Source organism: Opisthocomus hoazin, chromosome 12, assembly GCF_030867145.1.
Source record: "Opisthocomus hoazin isolate bOpiHoa1 chromosome 12, bOpiHoa1.hap1, whole genome shotgun sequence".
NCBI lineage: Eukaryota > Metazoa > Chordata > Aves > Opisthocomiformes > Opisthocomidae > Opisthocomus > Opisthocomus hoazin.
In genome coordinates this window covers 4,745,405-4,764,997 of record NC_134425.1, presented here as the reverse complement: position 1 = coordinate 4,764,997, position 19,593 = coordinate 4,745,405, and the positions used below count along the sequence as shown (strand labels likewise).

At 41.3% G+C, this 19,593-nt stretch overlaps 1 protein-coding gene across 1 annotated transcript; it reads right to left on the bottom strand.

Moving 5' to 3' along the window:
- Positions 1–1,086: 1,086 nt before the first annotated feature.
- UBA2 (ubiquitin like modifier activating enzyme 2) lies at positions 1,087–18,946 on the bottom strand. The gene is made up of 17 exons (XM_075433593.1): positions 18,733–18,946; positions 14,980–15,063; positions 14,639–14,709; positions 13,426–13,490; positions 12,842–12,942; positions 12,558–12,679; positions 11,812–11,879; positions 9,407–9,528; positions 8,424–8,523; positions 7,727–7,887; positions 6,706–6,799; positions 6,504–6,616; positions 5,889–6,044; positions 5,228–5,324; positions 4,497–4,602; positions 3,540–3,676; positions 1,087–2,166 (listed from the first exon to the last, which is right to left on the bottom strand). Exons 1-17 carry the CDS (start codon positions 18,874–18,876, stop codon positions 1,985–1,987), a joined length of 1,923 nt encoding a protein of 640 aa, XP_075289708.1. The 5' UTR covers positions 18,877–18,946; the 3' UTR covers positions 1,087–1,984.
- Between the last annotated feature and the right edge of the window lie 647 nt (positions 18,947–19,593).

The window sequence follows — 19,593 nt, the reverse complement described above, 5'->3', positions numbered from 1 at the left end:
AAAACTAATGCAATAAAGTTACCAGGATCACAGGCTCTACTGTTGAAATCACCAAAACACACTTAGGAAGCTGAATTCCTGTGTAATGACCAGTGCACACAGGGCAGTTTCTCGGGTAGTGAAATAGGATCGCGCTATTGGAGACGCAACACACGCCATAGGCTTTGCTAAAGCTTTGGCACGTCACCATGAGAAGCACATCTTACTACACAGGTCACAAGCTCTTTGACAACTAATTTAATAAACAAATAATTATAGTTTTAGTAAAGCTTAAAAAAAGAAAACGCCGCCCTACTTTTGGAAGATGTAATCAGACATATTCCATTCTAGTGCTTCAGCTGTTTATGGCAAGAACTACAAATGCTTCCCATTGTAGCACGGAGAACCCTTTCTGTAACGCCTCTTACCTACATCTTTACCTCTCAGTCTTCTCTCATGCCAGCCAAGAACTCACTGGAGTGCTCCGCCTCCAAACCAGCCATTGCATATGACTATTACTACCTGAAAGAAGAGATAACACTTTAATAGCATCACAGAATCGTGTTTTGCACTGCGTTAGCGATTTAACACTGATGGCGAGCTGGCCTTCGTATTAGACAGAACCAGCTGCAGGAACCAAAATCTAACAAGATGCTGGTCTTGGTTTTTTACCATTCTCCTCCTAGACAGTTAACATCTTGTTTAAAATTCATTCAGTTTGCAATTGTAACAGAATAAAATCTCGTCTGCTCAGTTCCTCTGCTCTGCAGGGCCAACTCTGCACACTTGTCCACGAAGAGACGCGGGTTTGGGTCACTAACACAGAGCTGCAAAGTAATTTCAGTACAGTGACAGAAATGGCCGATTAACGCGCTCTAAGAATCAACACTGGCAGTTTTGAGAGCTACCCAAATAGTCAAACAAACACAGCAGGTTTGAAGATATGATTCTAAACACTGCACTTCCATCCTATGCGCGAAGCGTAATGTCGAAAAAAGCAGAGCTCTCGTCTTTTGAAGGCGTGAGGTGGTGAAAGCACGCGGGTGGGGGTGCAGATGCTCCAGCTGAAGAGGCCAATAACTGATTGTCCAAGAGAAAAAACATTCACAAAAGTTTTATTAAAAAAATTCCCCTTTCACCTCAAACAAGTGAAGCTTAAGTTCCGTACTACTAGGTTATGTTTAGAAAAACGAAAATAATACAGTAATTTTTGAAGGCTATACATTGTAAAATCCCATAAGTCAGCATAAACTTGGACTGTGCAAGCAAATATAGCAAGTATTTCAGATGTCATTTATTTGGTCCATCAGATGTACAGTATAGTAGTAGTATCTGAGTTTACAAAACATCAAATATAAATAACCTGAAACTGTAACAATACACAAAAATTTGCTTCTTACATGACATACCAGGCAGTACGAGCTGAAAAACTTGAGTAAATTAACAGTTTTACAGTAATGTACATAGTGCCAGCTGATGTTTAAGAACACTGTTAAAACATGGCACTAATTTGCTTTGTTGAATTTTCTTCTTTACTTGTTCAGGGTGTGAAAAATGTTTAGGACTAGGCTAAAAATAGTTTTCTTCAAGCAAAAAATAAAAATGTAGTTACTTAAAACCCAGGCATCAGATGATGACCCTTTACTAAACAAGAGTAGGGTTTTTTCTGTCCTATTGAATTGTACCTAAAAGGTATTTACACAAAAATAACATGCTTTTGTCATGACTGTTTAAGCAAATACTTATCTGTACGTATTTATAAACTATGTTTCCACTACATTTAATATATGGAATTAATATGGAAAAACTTCTGAAACAGTCTATTGAGATGAGAGCTTTATCATCAAGAGAAACAGACACAAATTATTTAAGCCAGTGGTCTGGTATTCACTCGGAGCAAAGGCCTTCGAATTAGTCTAGTTCTGGACATTTTTCACATCCCAAGACAAGATGCTGTTACCGTATTACATTATCTGAATTGTTTTGTCATGGGGCATTCACATGTTCAGTCTAACGCTATAATTTCATCTTGCTCTTCCGTCAGCTCCGTACGCACTCTCTTTGTACTGACGCGCTCTTTATCTTCTAGTTTTCTCTTGCGGCTTTTGTTTTCCATATCGTCATCAACGTTGCTTGAAGTACCTTCATCGTCAGAATCAACAATCAATAGATCGTCTTGATCGGGAGCTGCAGAATAGATGTTTTTAATTCAGATGGATACTGTAAAGGTAGTCTACTCTCAAACCGAGTTTCATACATAAAAATAAGAATGTCTCCAATACAACCGATACATCTGGAAGCATTCTTTATCCATAGTCTTTGTCATTCAGCTGCAAGAGTATTTTGAATATCTCTGAAATCAGTAAAAATACAGGCTTTTCACATGGTTATTACCTCTTCACTAGAGGTATGGAAAATACTGCAGTAACCCCAAAATATGGGAAATGCATTGATCACCATGTTTTTTTGCGTGCACAAAACAGAAGACTTGCATGCTATCCGCAGTAGCCCAGCCTCTCCTTTCTCCACGGCACCCAGCAGTGCTCCCACGAGAAGCCACGCTCCACGAGCGAGACACGCCGAGAGGGGGGGAGTGGGAGGGCAAGCAGACTTACTCAGCTACAGGATAACAACGCGTAGGATAAAGAAGGGCAAATGGAACCAAACGTGAACTTTCAAGACATCTAGTGGAGGTTGTTTGCTTTGAAGTACAAATTCACTGTAAATACTAATGTTATGCTAGTTTTTTTTTTACAGAATTTGAAATCAGTTGTAGCAATACTCTGAACATTTGATCTCCCCTGAAACAAGAGGCAAGTGGGAGTGACTCCATGCTTGGGCACATATCTCAAACTGGACCACCTGACAGGCAAAGGAACATCATCCAAAAGCGCAAGACAGCAATCCGACTTGCAGCTGTCCCAAGGAGTATGCAGATTCACACGTTATCCCTATAACGTGGCATGATGTTTCCAGTACCTCAGCTTTCAGTGCTTAAACATCCCACATGCATTTAAGTTAAACTCCTTTGAGTATGTTCCAAGAAACACTCTGCGTTAGGAAGGTGACGGTACTTCTTCCTGCACAGCAAATACTATTTTCTTGCCATGTTTTGCTGGACAGGTGAAAATAATTATTTTGTAAGCAGATAATAAAGATGTCCCCTTAAATTAACAAAATGAAACACGATCAAAGACATCTGCAAAGTAATTTTTCATCTGAAGGTTGATTGTTTTTTTGTCAAGCAATAGCGTGACCAACCAGATAGAAGGCGTCTAACTTTATTTAAATCGCTATGCAAATGAGGCACTTGAGGTGACACCTCACCAAGCGCCTGCAAGTTAAGTAATGTAATTTCAAGGTGTTTTTACTGGAAACCTTTGTAACAATCTTAAACATGCATTTTTCTATTTAATATTGTATTTATACAGAGAGGCAACTTAGATGCCTTTTATTTCATGCTGGCAAAGCTAAGTCATAAACTGAACACAACTATTTCAGCTGGACTGCACTACTGAAAGACTATTTTGTTCCATTTATTATTGCTTACTGTTGCTTACCTGTTGATGTTGAGGGTTGCGCTCCATCATCACTACCATTGGTAATGTTCTTGGCTGTTGGCTCTGATGGTTTAGGGCCGACTTTCTCAGGGGCATCACCAACAACTTCAAATTCTACATCTTTTTCTAGGTCTTCACTGCAGAAAAACACATATGCTTTTAAACAACTAGGTGAAAATAAAAAACCTGTCTTTTTGAGAAAGTATGTCATTCGAGTATTAGAGCACCCTGCAACTACAACAAAATGAGAAAAACATTAAAAAAGAGGAAAATTTGTTCAGTCCTCCTTTATAATGTATGCTTTATTCATAAACAGTGTTCCACCCAGTGCCATGACTTAAAATGCTTAGGAACGAGAAGAATCATCACCTGAGCTTACCCTTCCTCCCCGACGTCACCCTCCTACTCTCACCGACTGTGCAGCGTGCCAGCCTGCTGCGTACAACACGCACGCTGCCTACCCAGGGGCAAACGCCCCCCCCAGCCATTTCGAAGGGACTTCTGCTGGCGGCGCTGCATCCGAACACGGGCAGGCACGCAGAGCAGAGCATCCTCTACCCCAGCAGCCGGTGGGGCGGTTGCCGTTTTTCATTTCGTTTTGTTTTTCAAACAGCAGTTTCTCACTTGTTCACTGCCCCAAAAGTAAATTTGGTTTTGCACTGTATTTTTATGTTGTGTAAAGACAAATTATTAAAAAAACCAAACCCTTTTCCAATTACTGTTGTAAAAATAACAAGAAAAACAAAAAAAAACCCAAACCAACCAAGAAACCCTAAACACTATAAATTTATAAAAAAGTTACAATTCTTCTTTTACCTCCATATTTGCTTTCTGCAGCTTAATCTTTCTGCAGCTTAATCTTTGAGCTTTACTCATAAATTTACAATTATGACTTGAAAATTCCCTGTGGAACTGTTCTACATATATGCACAAGAAGAATGATCTCCGAATCCTTACCTATGAAGCACATTGATTAACAGTGTATAGTCCTGGAGGAAATCATCTGCTTGTAGTCGCGTGCCGTTTCGAATTCCAAAGTCTGATAATTTCCTGTGGTTATTTGCTAGAAAAACAATGAAAAACTGCAATGTATACAGCTATTTATATAAAGATCCTTTACACCAGAATAGGTACGATGAAACACGTACCCCAGAAGTTTTATGCAGAAACACAAGATTAACATTTATTAGCCATATTTAAAGTTAAGGCTGACATTTAAGCCTATCAGGAGTTAAAACTACTACGTTTCACTTATTTACCCCTCATGCATCACGTTCAACTGCTTCACTGTTACTACATTTAGGAACATTTTGGAGATAATATCTCCATTCCAATAATGCCTACAAGCATCATAAAAAGGCCATAATCTAAGAACAAGAAAATGAACGGGACTTGCAAACAGAGGAAAAAACCCTGGTGTTACTTTTCGAGCTGAATACCTACTGCAGAAAGGAATCCTGACACGCCAGGTGAAAAGTGCTTTACATGGGAAAGCTGAACTGGACATGCAGGCTTGGAGACAATGCCACTAGCTACGCTCGAGCCACTTAAATACCTGCAAGTCTAGTTCTCTTCAAATATTAGCCTACAGGACAAACGCCAAAACATTTGCTACACTTCCATTCTGTAGATCTTGGTTTCTTCCTAGTTTTTATCTACTTTTATCTAAAAAGCTTCAGTGTGCACACCTTCTGTTTCTCCTTCTTCTGAAGAGATAAGAATAGTTCCTTTTCCATCATCTATTTGTACATCTGGTGCTACCATAGCAAATTTTTCTTTCACTATCTGAAAAGACAAATATGATTATTTAATCAATATCCGACTTAAAAATACTTACAAAAGAAAGAACCCTGAATTACATTGATTTTCTCACCCTGGCTCACTTTCAGGCATCTGCTGAAAGCCTAGACTTTTTTTTTTCCTTCCATGAACAAAATAATTGTATTTTTGCTGTCTGAAGCCTACAGGTTCAGATATGCTGAAAATTTTTTTAGAATACTTCATAAAGTGACAGAATTCAAACCAGCTGTGACTACGCAACTGTAATGTGGCCACCTACAGAACTATTCAACTGAAATACAAATTTAGTCTTTTGCCGTTAGATACGAATAGGCTTTAAAAGCACCAAACAGTTACAAAATTCAAACACTCTTTCACAAGATACACAAGCTCACGTTAGCAAGAAGCACACTGGCTAATTGAGCTCTTCTTGTAGCTGAGAGAAACACAAAATGTAGAGCAAATATAAACAGCCAATGTTCAGTTAAAAGATACTGAACGAAACCCTAATTTTAATAATTTACAGTATTAGAAGCAAAATGAAAGCTGTAGCTAATAGTCACGATTTACCTTGTCCTGGAGTGTTAACACCGTAACTTTGTGTACATTAAGTTTCACGGTCACTTCTGGCTTACTTGCACATACATAACAGCTAGGATTTGGTGGATCCAAAGCACAAGGAACCAATAGCTTCTTTCTGGGATTTGGTTGCTTGTTCAGAAAAATCTTGAGGACAGACAAGAATAAAACCAGTTATTCTGTGAGTAACAGCGCTGACAGAACCTGTTTTCCTCCAGATTTATTCCCTTAGTCTCACAGGCTGTGCTCCCTAATCCCCTCTGGCGTGCATGCTGAACAGGAGGAAGGGCGTATTACGGCCAGCCCGCCGCGACACCTGAGCTGACCGACCAGCTACCGCCAGACCGATCCGCAGCGTGAAACAACCGCGTTTCGAGGGATGTCAGCCTGTTCTCTCTCCTATCCAGCAGCCAGTTATCATTAAACCAGAGGAATTTAATGATCCTCAAGACTTTCACAGCTCCTTTCATGCTGAAAGTTCCCAGCACATTCATAATCTACTGAAGCGACAAGTGAGAGACAGTAAAACTACACAACAGTCAAAGCAGGTTCAATGTGACTTTTAAACAAATAACAAGACAGCAGAAGGATCTTATTCCCACTTACCGTTCTACACTGATCTATTTTTCCTGACAAAATCTTCAAACCCTCCAGCACTATCAGACCAGCTATCACTGCATTAGTAGTAGCTATAGCTGGGATAATATTTCCTGCCATTGCTGCAAAATAAGCAAGAGTACGCAGATTTTTAACAGCAAATGAAAATCAAGTTTAGATTATTATTTAAACGTTATATATTTATCCTTACACTTGATATCAAATCTGCTCTTCATATTCATACTGAAAACATGCATCCTGAGGTTCGCAGCCGAAGTGACAAAATCCATTGCAGAAGGGTCATCCTGACAAGAAGTTAATGCAAAAAGTATTTTAAAAAAATCAGATTAGTCATTGGAAAAAGCTTATAACTCATGGTTCCTAGAATTGTAAAAACAGAAAGTTTAAAAAAACCCTCTGTACAGTATTCCATTTCAAAGTCAATCTACTTCATCTTCCAGATGGTATGTTTAGACAGAGCAGTAATACTTTCAAGACGTGTTTAGAAATTGTGCTTAGTATTTTAGCAGTGATTTAGTGTATTAGTATTAACAAAATGCCTCATATTTTCAAAATAATGTCTAAATCCTAAATCTTACAAAGCTTTATGCTCAGTTTCAAAAACTGTTGTTTCAGAAACAAGAATTATTTTTACCATCTGTTGTAATACTATTTTACCATTCCCTACCACCCCCCCCCCATCTTTACAAACTACTTTTTTTTCTTATGCCAAACAAGTGACTGCAGGAAGATTACAACGTCTCTGGTGCCAAAAGAGAAAATTCCCTTCTTGTTTTTCTCGAGCAAAACTCGCACTGTATCACACACCTACTGTCAGAGCTAATTACTACGTACAACTCAGCAGAGCTCTAGCTACAAACCACTGTATAAGAGCACGCTTTAGAGAAAGCTAGAGCAAAGGAAAAAATGAAGTTGCATTATTAAAATATTTTCAAAAATCAAAATATGACAAATACTTCCTAATTTGTGCTTTTTAAAGTTGGTGAATTAAGTTATTTTACATCACAATAGTTAATCTTTACACTCAGTGAGTTAAAAAAGACAGAATGTTTAACATACGCATGTGTTTACATACGGAAAGTGCTTTTAGTGAGGTGCCAGACATTTTCGTTCCAAGTAGTACTACGTTGAAATGAACCTGAATGAGTCCAATTAATATTTGTACTACACATGTAGAGTAGAAATGGCTCTTGTAAGTTTGGTAAACTAACCTTATCCCATATGAGCTCTGCTCCATCACCCTTCTCAGCCAGGTGAAGTCTCAGGGTTTCAACACTCTTTGAAAATAAGTGTGCGTAGCTCCTGACATCGAGAACCTGCTGATCCTTCAAGACTGCGGAGGATTCATTTTGTTGATCAGATGTGTTTTTCCCTTTGGTAAAAAAAAAAAAAAAAAAAATAAGATCAAGAATACTTAATAAATCCCGCAGAAGTTCTCCCAAAGAGCTAAGAATTTTCCAATTTCAGCAAAATTAAATATTTTCTAAATGGAAGAACAGCATCTTTAAACTACAGTAGCCCCAACATTTTGCAACAAATCTGCATTTAAAACTGCAGCTATAGCTATACTTGCATCAATTGCCCAGACATGCACAATTACAGTAAATTTTCAGCAAAACTCAGCTTTCAGAGATAAATGTATCGGTGTATGGTAAGGTCTCCTAGAATAAGCTGACATCCAATTTTGTGAAATATGAATTTTCCACAGCCAATACCAAGTACCTAAAATAACAACTGCAACACAGTTTTAGAAAAAACATTTTCTACATGAAGAAAAATTTAAAACCTTCAGAATATGTTCATTATCAGTACTCAACAGTGACAGTACAAAAATGTACGTATCCCAGAGCTGCATTACTCAACAGCAGGTATGGCTTGCACATATACAGTGGGAGGAGGGACACTTACCTTGATTTTGTACCTCAGTCCAGTCCAGTGGCACTGGCGGCTTTCTTTTTCTCCATAGCTTATCCATTGTCAGCAGGTATCTAATGTCATCTTTGAAAAGCTAGGAACCATTTAAAAAAAAAAAACATAAAAAAAAACAAAAAACAAAAGAACAAACATTAAAATGAAAAGGAAAAAAGAGACATACTTTATATCTGCTGTGAAATTGAAAAATCAGCATTAGATTATGAGGTTTTGCTTTTCTCCTTGAAAATATTTTCACCACATAAATAAAAAAATCAAACTCCGCAGGAGAAAAAAAAAAAATATTCTAAAGACTTCTTATTCCCCATTCTCTAACACTTATTGCATAAAGTAGACACAGGTCTGCTAAATTTGAGAGTGAGTAAAGTAAAAATCAAGAAACAACAGTCCAAACAGTGGGTTCACGTGCCTACTGAAGCCATCACTACAGTGATTTGTATACTCTCCCTGAGATATTCTTAATTATGTGCCAATGAATTATGAATTTCCAAAGTAAAGTTACTATTACCTATCAACATCACACTCTATAATAATTTCTTCTATTTATCCACTCTCAGCAACTATTCAGAAAGAAAACCCCTAAACCAGTTTGTATTTTTGTATCCCAGAGTCTGATTATACACAGAAGACAACTGATAACTTTTAGGTCCTCAGAATGGTTCTGATTATGCCCAGTGGAACTCCTACAGAATTCAAGTTTATCTTTTCATATTAAAATACATTTTTTTCTTTTTTGCACAGTATGGAGAAGCTGCTAAAGCTGTCTGTACAGATGCAGACGGAATGCCGTAAAACAAGCAAGTGTTGTAGAACACCAACTCTACAGCAGAACTGATGGAACTCATGACATAACTGCATGATTGATGGCTAGCAGTAAGTGTCCAACCCAGGGTTTGACTTCACTTTAAAGCACCTCATACACTTCAAATAAAGACATTTATTGGGGGTGAAGAAGATACCTTAGTAAAAAGTTTAACTGGATCGTATCCAGTTGATTTAGCCCACTCCTTAGTTGAAACACGTTTAATCTCACCATCTTCATTGGATGCTTGTGCTCTGGCTTCTGCTTCTGCTGGCTCCCCTATTAATAAAGTGTCAAGCAAGTATTTTAATTCAAAACAAGGAAAATCACATCCAAATACTTCCCCTAGAGTCAATAACCAAAGTTATGCAGGGACCATAAAATGGCTTTACTGCGCCCAACAAAAGCTGTGCTAGGCACAGTGCGACCACTCCTGTTTGCTTCTGCAACTGCGGCTCACTAACTCGACTCCATGCCACCCAAATCCTCGACTGGCAGAAACAGTGAACAATTGTTTCCTATTAACTTTCTTCACATAGCGTTGTGATTTCATAAATCTCTAACCATCCCCTTTTAGTAGTCTCTTTTCCTAGCTGAAGAGTCTTAGTTTGGTTAGAATTTCAACACACAAAAAAAATCAGCTTCTTACCTCTGGTCACCCTTATACCACAAAATTCCATGCTTACAGATGCTATTAATTTTGTGTTTCTTTCCCAGTCACATCCAGCAATCACTATCATGATTCCTAATAAGCAGCAGATCGATATTTTCATAAAACTATCTATTAACATCTTGACTGAATGAGAAAAATCAACTCAGAGACCATCAATTTACATGTCAAATTGTGAATGTTTCCCCCCTTTCACCAATGCGTTATTTGCATCATTTCATATCTATCTGCACCAAACCTACCCAATGTCTCGTTGCCCAGTTGCCCTGCATTGTGAAGCCTTCTACTACTTTTTGCAGTTAGCCCTCATCTTTATTATTCTGAGTGACTGCTTAGTCATGTACACTGAATAGCACTGGTCCCATCCCCAACCTCAAACACTCCTCAAATCCCCAGTTATCTCTTATCATTGAAGTAGTTTATCCACATCAGGATCTTCATCCTTTTTTTCCCCCCCATGGCTCCTTCACTCCTTCAGGTTCCTCACCAGCAGCTTTTGAGTGGCCCCGTGCAGATTCAGAACAGCGTAAGCCAGATACGCTTCTCTGCCGGTTTGCCCATTCCTTCGCAGGACCAGCAGAGCCGCACGAGGCATGACTTCCCCTGGCAAAGGCTGCACCGACTCTTCCCTGATACACCACCTGTGTCCACTGATTCTGAACAGCACTGTCGCTACAGACACGAAGTTACAGCTCAGGCTTTCCTATAATTGCCCTGGCATCTTTAAGTAAGCGACATTGTGTCTGCTACCTTCCATGTGTTCTAGCAGCCGTTGTTTTATGTGAGTTTATACGCCGCTCTTTTTAAGACTCAGCTATTTCATTCAGCACTTCCTGTAGGAACAATCTGTCAAGTGATCATTATCTGACATTTGGATAATCTAAAGAGCCAGACGATCCTCTAAGCTCCCTCCCCCAAGTCCATTCTTCTGTCAAAGTATCCAAAAAATGCTTATTCACCTTCACAGTAACTATGGTTACTGTCCTTATGGAAAAATACTGAATAGCTACAAAAACATCACTCAAAATCGGCATATTTCCGATGTAGATTAAAACTGAAGTGTTTCAGGCTAGAAGAGTTCAAATACAACTCCTGTATTTCCTTGCAATCCCTCAGTTTGAAAGACAAGCCTCCCAGCTGCAGGGAAGGACGCGCTCCATTAAATCCAAACATATGGGGGAAAAAAAGGCCACCCTGTAAGACCAGTTGTATTTAATCTGTACTTCAAGCTCACTTCTCAGTTCAGGTTTCTGTGCACACGGGGGAGACCATTTGCTGCAGAGGGAACAGGAGTCTCCAAACAGACACAAGCCTGTTGATCTAAGTCATGTGTCTTGCACCTGGATGTGTTAACTGAACTTAATGATTAGCAAGTGCATGGACTGTGTTCCTCCCAGCTGTTCTACCCACACTAGCTGAGAACAACCAGCAAACGCCACTGACCCATCTTACCCTGTATTAGAAAGTTTTCACAACAGCTGAAGTAATCATTTTAATAATGTTTTAGGCTGCCCACAAGGGCCACAGTTCTGACATGTGAAACTATTAAACTGTTGGTCATTCTGAAGAGTATTTTTTGCACATTCTCCATGCAAGAACCTCTGGTACGCACTATGCATCAAGTCCACTAAAAAACACTGAAATTGTTTCAAATATCTAATCAGCAGCAGTATGAAGGAACCAAATGATGCACAGTGTACAGGAAGGCCTGTATGGGGAACTACTGCTAACACCCCAAACTGTCGTTGTTGAAGGGTCCAGTAAATTGAATCCTCTTAAAAGAAAACAGAACTGAACTCTCTAACCTCACGAAACCTACAAGAAACAAGCCACAATCTCTGAAATAGAATGTTTCAGTAACAGGGTAAGCTACCAGCTTATGTCACACTCACAGGCAGCTTCAGGATCAGCTCGGTCAGGAGAGACTTCTTGATCAGCATCTTCTTCTCCAAACAACTGGCTATATAATAATCAAGAGCAACAACACAACACTAGAATTTCATCCTATGTGGTTAAAGACTGAAATATTTGCTAACGGATACATATCCACTTTAGAATTCTTGCTATCAGAGTGCTACTTCATACACTGCTTTTTAATGTGTTGGGATTCACCACATACGGACTTAACTCTGACAACACGAAATGTCCAACACAAAAATGAATTTAGCGAAACCGTTCCGTATAACTCACTCAATAGTTCACCCAGCCTTATATTTGTATTGCAGTACTGAATGCATTGCTTATAACCCTCCAGGATCCCAGCAAACTGTACATCTGTTAATACTTGCATTAAACTGAAAAACGTGTTTAACTTCACAGAAAGGTGAAGAATAAAGTAACGTCAACCCACACTGCTGTGCCAAACTACTCTGTCAGATATTCTGTGATATCAGAGCAAGGCCTAAGAACTAAACAACCTTCCATCTCTAGATTAAAAGAAAAAATAAAACACCCCACCCAAAAGCCCAGGTCAAAGAACTGGAGTGTTTTGTTATTATCCACGCTGATTTAAAAAGAAAAAAAAACAACCACAAAAAATCCGCCCCCCAGCATGTATCCACTTTATTTCTCTGTCTGTAGGTTTTAAACCAGAAGAGTGAACAACAGTCCTTATTTTCTTTTTTAAAAAATCACTTACTTGAACAAATACTTAGCCCACACAATGCAATGGATAGGTTCTGATGGCGTATTTCGGATTGTGCAGCCTGGAAAAGTCTTCTGAGTTGGTTTAGGATGACATTCATAACACTCTGTCACTCCCTGGTGAAAAGTGAAATATTTACTTGTCACACTGTGAAGGCAACTGATAGTACCTGCTATTACCAGATGAACTGTAACTGTATCTCAAAACACCCAACTCCCTCTTGTCTAAAATAGCCAATGATTTAAGCTTAAAGTGACAAGAGGAATACACAGCCTAACCTTTTTAATAACTGTTACTTGTCCAAGGTAGCCTGCAGTTCCGCTCTCTATAAGAGGAACATCAGCAGCCAGACACATCCTGTTCACATGGTTACGGGCAGCTGCAAATCAAGAGTTTTTAAAGAAAAAATTGAATAATTAGGGAAAAAAAAAAAAAGTTTTACTTCTCCAAATTCAAACCAGCCTCCTATGCAAACTTTTATCCTTAATGTGCCTTATTTCGCCACAGAGCACTACGCCTCTTTCATGAAGTCAGCCTTCCAATTAACACACAATGTATCAACACTATCAAACACAGCAAACTCAACAAAGTTACGCATGTACACACAACACTCATCAGTTCCCATAAAGCAGCAACACAGCAGCTACTGTTTACTTTCGAAAGATCTGTAGAGGCACCGCCTGCCCTCTCAGGCTTCTCGCGAAGCACATGGGCACCAGTCAAACTACAGCCGGGTTAAGAGGATACTTGTGATTTAACTGACATTGCACGAGTACTAAGAGCAGAACACATTAAAGTTCCATTTCTATGAACAGGCAACAGCATTTTCATCTCCAATATAAAATCATAGTGAAAACTTCACCTCTGTTATCCAGAGCATTCATAACCAACGTAAACTGGCGGAAGAACTCTACATTATAGTCAGGGCTACAGGAAAGAAAAAACAATACTCAGTATGGCACATCAAAGTTGTTGGTGGTTATGCCACAACAGAAACTATACACATGCAAAGGGTGGATGGGTGTTTGTGTGATAAATTACACATTTTATAAATCTACTGCTAGCCTTTCACTGTTCCATTTGTCTTTTGCCCATTTCAAAGCTGGGTGAAAGCATGAATTTTATGCTGCTGGAAGGAAGCTATTGCAATCCGTACTAATTTGACCAACAAAACAAGTAGACAACGAAAAAGTGATTATATTGCTCTGACCTAATGAGTAAATTGGCTGAGCTGTAGTAACTGACCTTAAAAACCATCAGCTGAGGCTAAAATGGGCACACTGTAATTACCCCAGCTCATCAGACCGCTGATAATTCATTACACTGTGATAGCTCAATTGGTTTTGATTGTGCCTCCATACCCTTAGGAGCCAAGACATGGGATTTTTAAATCTTGACACTTCCATATCTTTACATGGCACTTTTCTGATTTAAAGAAGAGGTGGCAAAGAAGAGAGAGTGAAGAGGAAATAGGATTAAGGGTTTTACAGTTTCAGGAGAAGGATACAATGAGTCAGTGTTTCAGTGGCTAATAGCAATGTCAGGGTTCAAACCTTAATGCTACAGAATATCCGTTTTTAAGAAACTGGACAAATACAAATTAAAACACGGGAAACAGCTGATGAAAACCTCCATAATCTTGTACTCTACTCATTGGTTATGGATCATAAAGACTAAATTTTAACAGTTTGGGGAACATATAAATGATACCCAGTCACCTACACAGACACAAACAACTTCATTATTTTATCCACATTTCTCAATCAACATTCACATTTCTTTTAATCTAAGCTCAAGACATCTGGGCATCCCTACAGTGTACAAACTTATATAGGAAATGTTGCTAATAAAATGAAAAATGGACACAAGGAAATGACTACAGCTTACTGCCAGAGCTTAAGCAAACTCATGCAAAACGCACACTCCTGCTCAGGTGTGTGGCAGTCTCATATTTACAGCTATTTCTTCTTACTGCAGTAGCTTTGTAAGGTATCTTAAAGCACACCATTGTAGCATTTAAACAACACAGTACTTGCAAATCAAAACATGTAATTAGATCTTAAAAACAAACATACTTCATGATGCTGTCATGGTAAGCTATAATATTAGCTTCTGGATAAAACTGTAACACGCTTTCCTTGGCAACCTAGAAATAAAAAAAAAAAAAACAAAAAACAAAAACACTTATTATTTCTTTCTTCCTTCTAAAGATAATAGACTCGATACCAGTTGAGTATCGAGTAAGTTGACTACCTTAAGAGATTAAAATACTTTTATAATGAAGTGTTGCGGATAGCCATGATCACGCAACCAATGCTTGTCTCCTTGCAGGAGATACAAAACTGTGACATGTTTCTAACACTGTCCATAAAATCATACTGAGGAAGTAAGACTTGAGCTTTGGCTTTTTCCTCACCTGGGATTTTGATCTTCCAACATGTTTCTTTTGAAACAAAAACTGCCTGTTGAGATTGCTGACATCAATAGTATCCAAATCAATCTACAAATACACAAGAGACAGCCATTTCACTGCTACAGAAATAAAAGGATCAAAATCATTAACACAGTTTGAAGCAAACGCGATTGACACAAAATGCATAAACTCCACAGACCCCTTTTCAGACCTGCACACAGGTGTTACACCTGCACTACAGTAACCGTGGAGGCACAAGCGATCATCTAATTATCTTCAGGAATCCATACATTTTGAATAACTACTAACAATGGAACACTATGTCAAAAATTATGGGCTACATGACAACACATTTTCTGAAGAAAGAGTCCCTACTAAAAATGCACATGAATTTTGAGATATGTATGCACGGTAGATAGTAGAAAGTCAATATCTGATCATCCTATTTACCAAATTCTCTCTTTCAGTGAGAATTCATCAGCAGCACAGTGTCCAGACTCGGAGGAGACACTGCAGAAATTGGTCTGGATGGGGCCAGCCAGCCTCTACACAGGACTCACCACTCTGAACATCAGCTTGGCGCCACGCTCCCCAAGGTCCAAGAAAGGCTACTCAGCTGACTAATTCGCACTTCTGCTCTGTATCTGAACACAACTTTGAGCAACTGGATCAGTAAACTAAGGGCTGCAGTGTCGTCTAATTCACATGCTGCAGGGCAAAAGCTTTCACTGTCTGCCAGCAGGACTAACTTCTCCAGTGCATATTAAAAAATTATGAAGTCTACTTACAAAAAACAAAAATCCAATCAGGCAATCAAGATGTTTAAAAACATATACCACAGAACACCTGTGATGTGCAACCTCAAAGGCTGCCACGGCTGTAATTCCCCGAACAGCCATGTTTCTGTTTATTAACATGCGCACATCAACATCACAATTTCAAATGTCCTTACCCTCCACCACAAGAATGAAGAAGATTTAATTAGAACTTTGAAAAGATTTATTCCTACCTTTGTTGCCGCTACTTTTCCTTTAATTAAACAGATTCTCTGATCAACAACTCTCTTCAGAAGTCCTGTCCTGCCCTTAACAATTCTAACTATGAGGGGAGGGAGACAATTTTTCTGAGCCTCGGAGATATTTCTCCCAAATCCTCATAGATAATGCGGACATACTCAACGCAGCAATGCTTTCAGCTATATGCAGAGTACTATCAGGCCGACTGTGCAGCGTGAAGTTTAAACATGACCTACCGAGGATGTTCTCATACACTTTAAATTTTATTAACCAAACTTGAATAACGAAGAAGGTATGCCACACAATTCTCATTGAAGATCCTTTGCATGCGAGATCCAAGCTCTGAAATTAAATTTCCTGTTTTCTGAAGGGAGTATTTATAATTTAAGAATTAAGTTTTCATACACTAAGAACTGTAACAGCTAAAGAGTTTAAAACACCAAATAAAAGCACCTGTGGATATAGAGCAAACAGAAAAAACACCCTGTTTTAGAAATGTATTATTAAGCAGAGACTGTTAATCTTTACTACCCTAGCATCCTAGTAACTACCCGGGGACTTGTATCTCTTCATGAAAATGTTATTTGCATGAAAACACATTTCTACCTCCTTTCCGTTCTCGTAAGACTTACTCAGAAAGCTTGCTTAGTCCAAAGCCAAAAAGCCCGAGAACCTCAAGTGAAAATGATTAGGCACAAAACTCTGTCAAAACCTCCACAACCCGGCAAGCTTTTAGTCTTTTACCCGGAGATGGTAACAAGTGACATTGAGCTACAACTGAAAACAGTGCTACCAAGACCAAAAGAAGCAAAGGAAGTTTTTCTCCAAAGAGAATGCTTGAGACCATCCGACCTCAACAGAAGCTTCAATCTACCTAAGAACAATCACAATTCAACAGCTCTCTTATTAAAATGACTTTTACTCTGCTCCCATTTTTGTAAGTTAGAAGGAAAGGCCTTAGAACTTTCTAAAAATATATATGCACGTTCTTAATTCAGACTTAGATTTTGAGTAATGTGATTTTGTTCTTCAGTCATGAGGACAACATCACTGCCTTTCAACAAAGTATACTTAATGAAACCATATATTTGTGAGTTGTCTGGTATTCAAAACTACCAGGTTTATTTTTAGTATTAGTATTCTGTGTTAAAAAAATTCACAACTTATAAAAACACAAAGCATTTTCAGGTGTTCCAGTTTGTTACTATTTAATAACCAAGGAAAACCCTCAACAATATCACAAACGTTGACATCAGTGATTTATTCTCCTAACTGCAAATTTCCTCTTTGTGTAACAATTCCCTTTTGCTCTCGCCTTGTCTTTTGCCCACCGACTCAATCTGTTATCAAAACGTTCCTGTCTTGCATAAAACACTGCCAATGATATTTTTAAATGAAGATGGCCCTGATCCAACATGCACGTAAGTTAATGGATTCCAACCGAGTCAGCCTTGAAAGACAATAGAAAAAAATCAAACTATAGCAAGTGAAACAATAAGCATACACCAAGGAGATTTATGCCCAGTGACTAACTGGAAAATCAGGATATTAAACTCTTTGTATTTTAACGGACTGCGGGAGTACACAAGCGAGATTGCAAAGTAGGAAAAAAAAAAAGAGGGGAAAAAACAGTGCAGAAAATGCAGGCTTCCCCTCTTCTGCACATGTTTACTTCACCGGTACAATGTGAGAATTGGATTGGCTCTCAACGGCAGCCCAAAGTCAAAGGGACAATCTGGAATTACACTTAAGTTTTAAAAAGTATGCCAGTAGAAAGGCCTGAGCTGTACGAATAACAAGGCAAACCAGCAGCTGTACTCTTCTACAAGCTGATACAGTTTCAGATAAAAGCTGCTTCCAGCATGCTCTGCTCAACAAGCCTGACTGCAAGAACAAACTCCTCGCGACTTGTCACGCAGACCTCTCGATGCGACTCCCGGCCACAGGTAAGAGCGTATTCGAGGAGAGAGACCTGTGCTCTCGCTGGGTTTGCACTCCACTGATTTCTAAGGACCACACACTCTTCGTAACGACGACGAGAAATTAACAGAGGTCTGGAAACTAGGTAATGAGAATGCTGCTTAACAGTATTTCTATCCCGTTTTCACCCCCACCCTCTCAATTCTGCCCTGCCTACACGCATTCGGAGCTGAGCATCAGGAAGCAAAAGCGAAAGCAACAGCCCGCGGGAAGCTGGCGCGACCGGACTCCCAAAACTGACAGTTTTACAGCTCGGCGTCTAAAAATACGGCTCCCCTCCCACGCACTTCGCTTTCCGCTGCGACCCGTCACCGGACCATCACCCACAGAGCCGGCAAAGGCGGCAGCAGGCGGAACGAGGGCTGTAACGCGCCGCGCTGGGCGGCACCCGCGGCCGCTCCCGGGAGGGCTCCTCGGCGGGCCCGCGGGCAGCCCCCGCCGCCCCGGGCAGGCGGCCCGACCTGCGAGGAAGGCCCGCCCTCTGCTCCGCCCGGCGGGGAGCCCGGGCACGGCGGTCCCCGGCCCCGCGGAGGGCGGCCGCAGCCCCTGGGCGGCGGAGCCCGGCCTCCCGCGGCCTCGCCCGGCGGGTTTGGCGGGCCGGGAGCCGTTTGAAACCGCGCAGACAATGCGGCGGCGGGAGGGGCCGCGCCGCCACAGCGCCCCCGCGCCCGCCGCCGCCCCGGCCCCCCTCAGGCCCCCGCGCCGCCCGCCCCGGCCCCGCCGACCCCTCGCCCGCCCCGGCCACGGCCCCGGCCCGCACCACGTCGATGTTGCTGAAGCCGGTGAGCACCAGGTCCTTGAGGAGCTCGCAGCCGATGCCGCCGGCTCCCACCACCAAGAGCCGCGCCTGGGCCACGGCCTCGGCCAGCTCGGCGCGCAAGGGGCCCGACACCGGCGCCGACATGGCGGCGGGCGGACAACGGCGGCGGCGGGCGCGACTCGGCGCGGCTCTCCTCAGCCGGGCCGCGCTCCGGACAGCGAGCCCGGGAGATACCAGAGCGGCGGCCGCCCGCCTCCGCCGCAGCGCCCCCTGCCGGCGGGGAGGGCCTCGGCCCTCTCCCGCGCACCGCCCGGGAAGGCTGCGGCGGGGCGGGACGGGGCGAATGAGGCCACCGGTTCGACGCCCGGGGCCGCCTCGGCGAGGGTCTGCCTGAGGCCCGGCCCCGGCCGAGGCGGCCCTCGCCTCCTGCGGCAGCTCCCGGGGCGGCCGGGGCTCGGCCCACAAGCTCTGCGCTCTGGGCTACCTGCCTGAGCCGGGGGGAAGCACAGGCCGGGCACCCCTGGGGAGCACCGGCGCTGTTCAAGGCGCAACGCAAGGTTCCTGTCTACGTTAGCCCAAGTGAACCGACTCACTCCTCGAAGCCGACACGGTGAGCCACAATTCTTCCTTGAATAAAGCAGTTTTGCAAACACGTTCCATCAGTTTAGCTCCCCCCCCCTTATTTTTAAATGCACTCTTTCAGTGCGTTAATTTATGCTGTGGCATTAAACCTGTACAAACAGCTTCAAGGACACTTACTTAAATTACTCCTCCATTAAGTCAATTAAAATACTGCAATTTAGCCTAAACCAACAGGGAGCTCTGCAGAAGAATCTGAGCTGTTCTAACTGCAGCAGGACG

Coding starts and splice junctions, on each gene's coding strand:
- UBA2 (XM_075433593.1), bottom strand. CDS start 18,876: ATGTCGGCGCCGGTGTCGGGCCCCTTGCGCGCCGAGCTGGCCGAGGCC. Junction 12,680..12,841: donor AAGTAACAGTTATTAAAAAG/GTTAGGCTGTGT, acceptor ACTTTTCACCAG/GGAGTGACAGAGTGTTATGA. Junction 8,524..9,406: donor CAGTTAAACTTTTTACTAAG/GTATCTTCTTCA, acceptor AATGGTTCCTAG/CTTTTCAAAGATGACATTAG.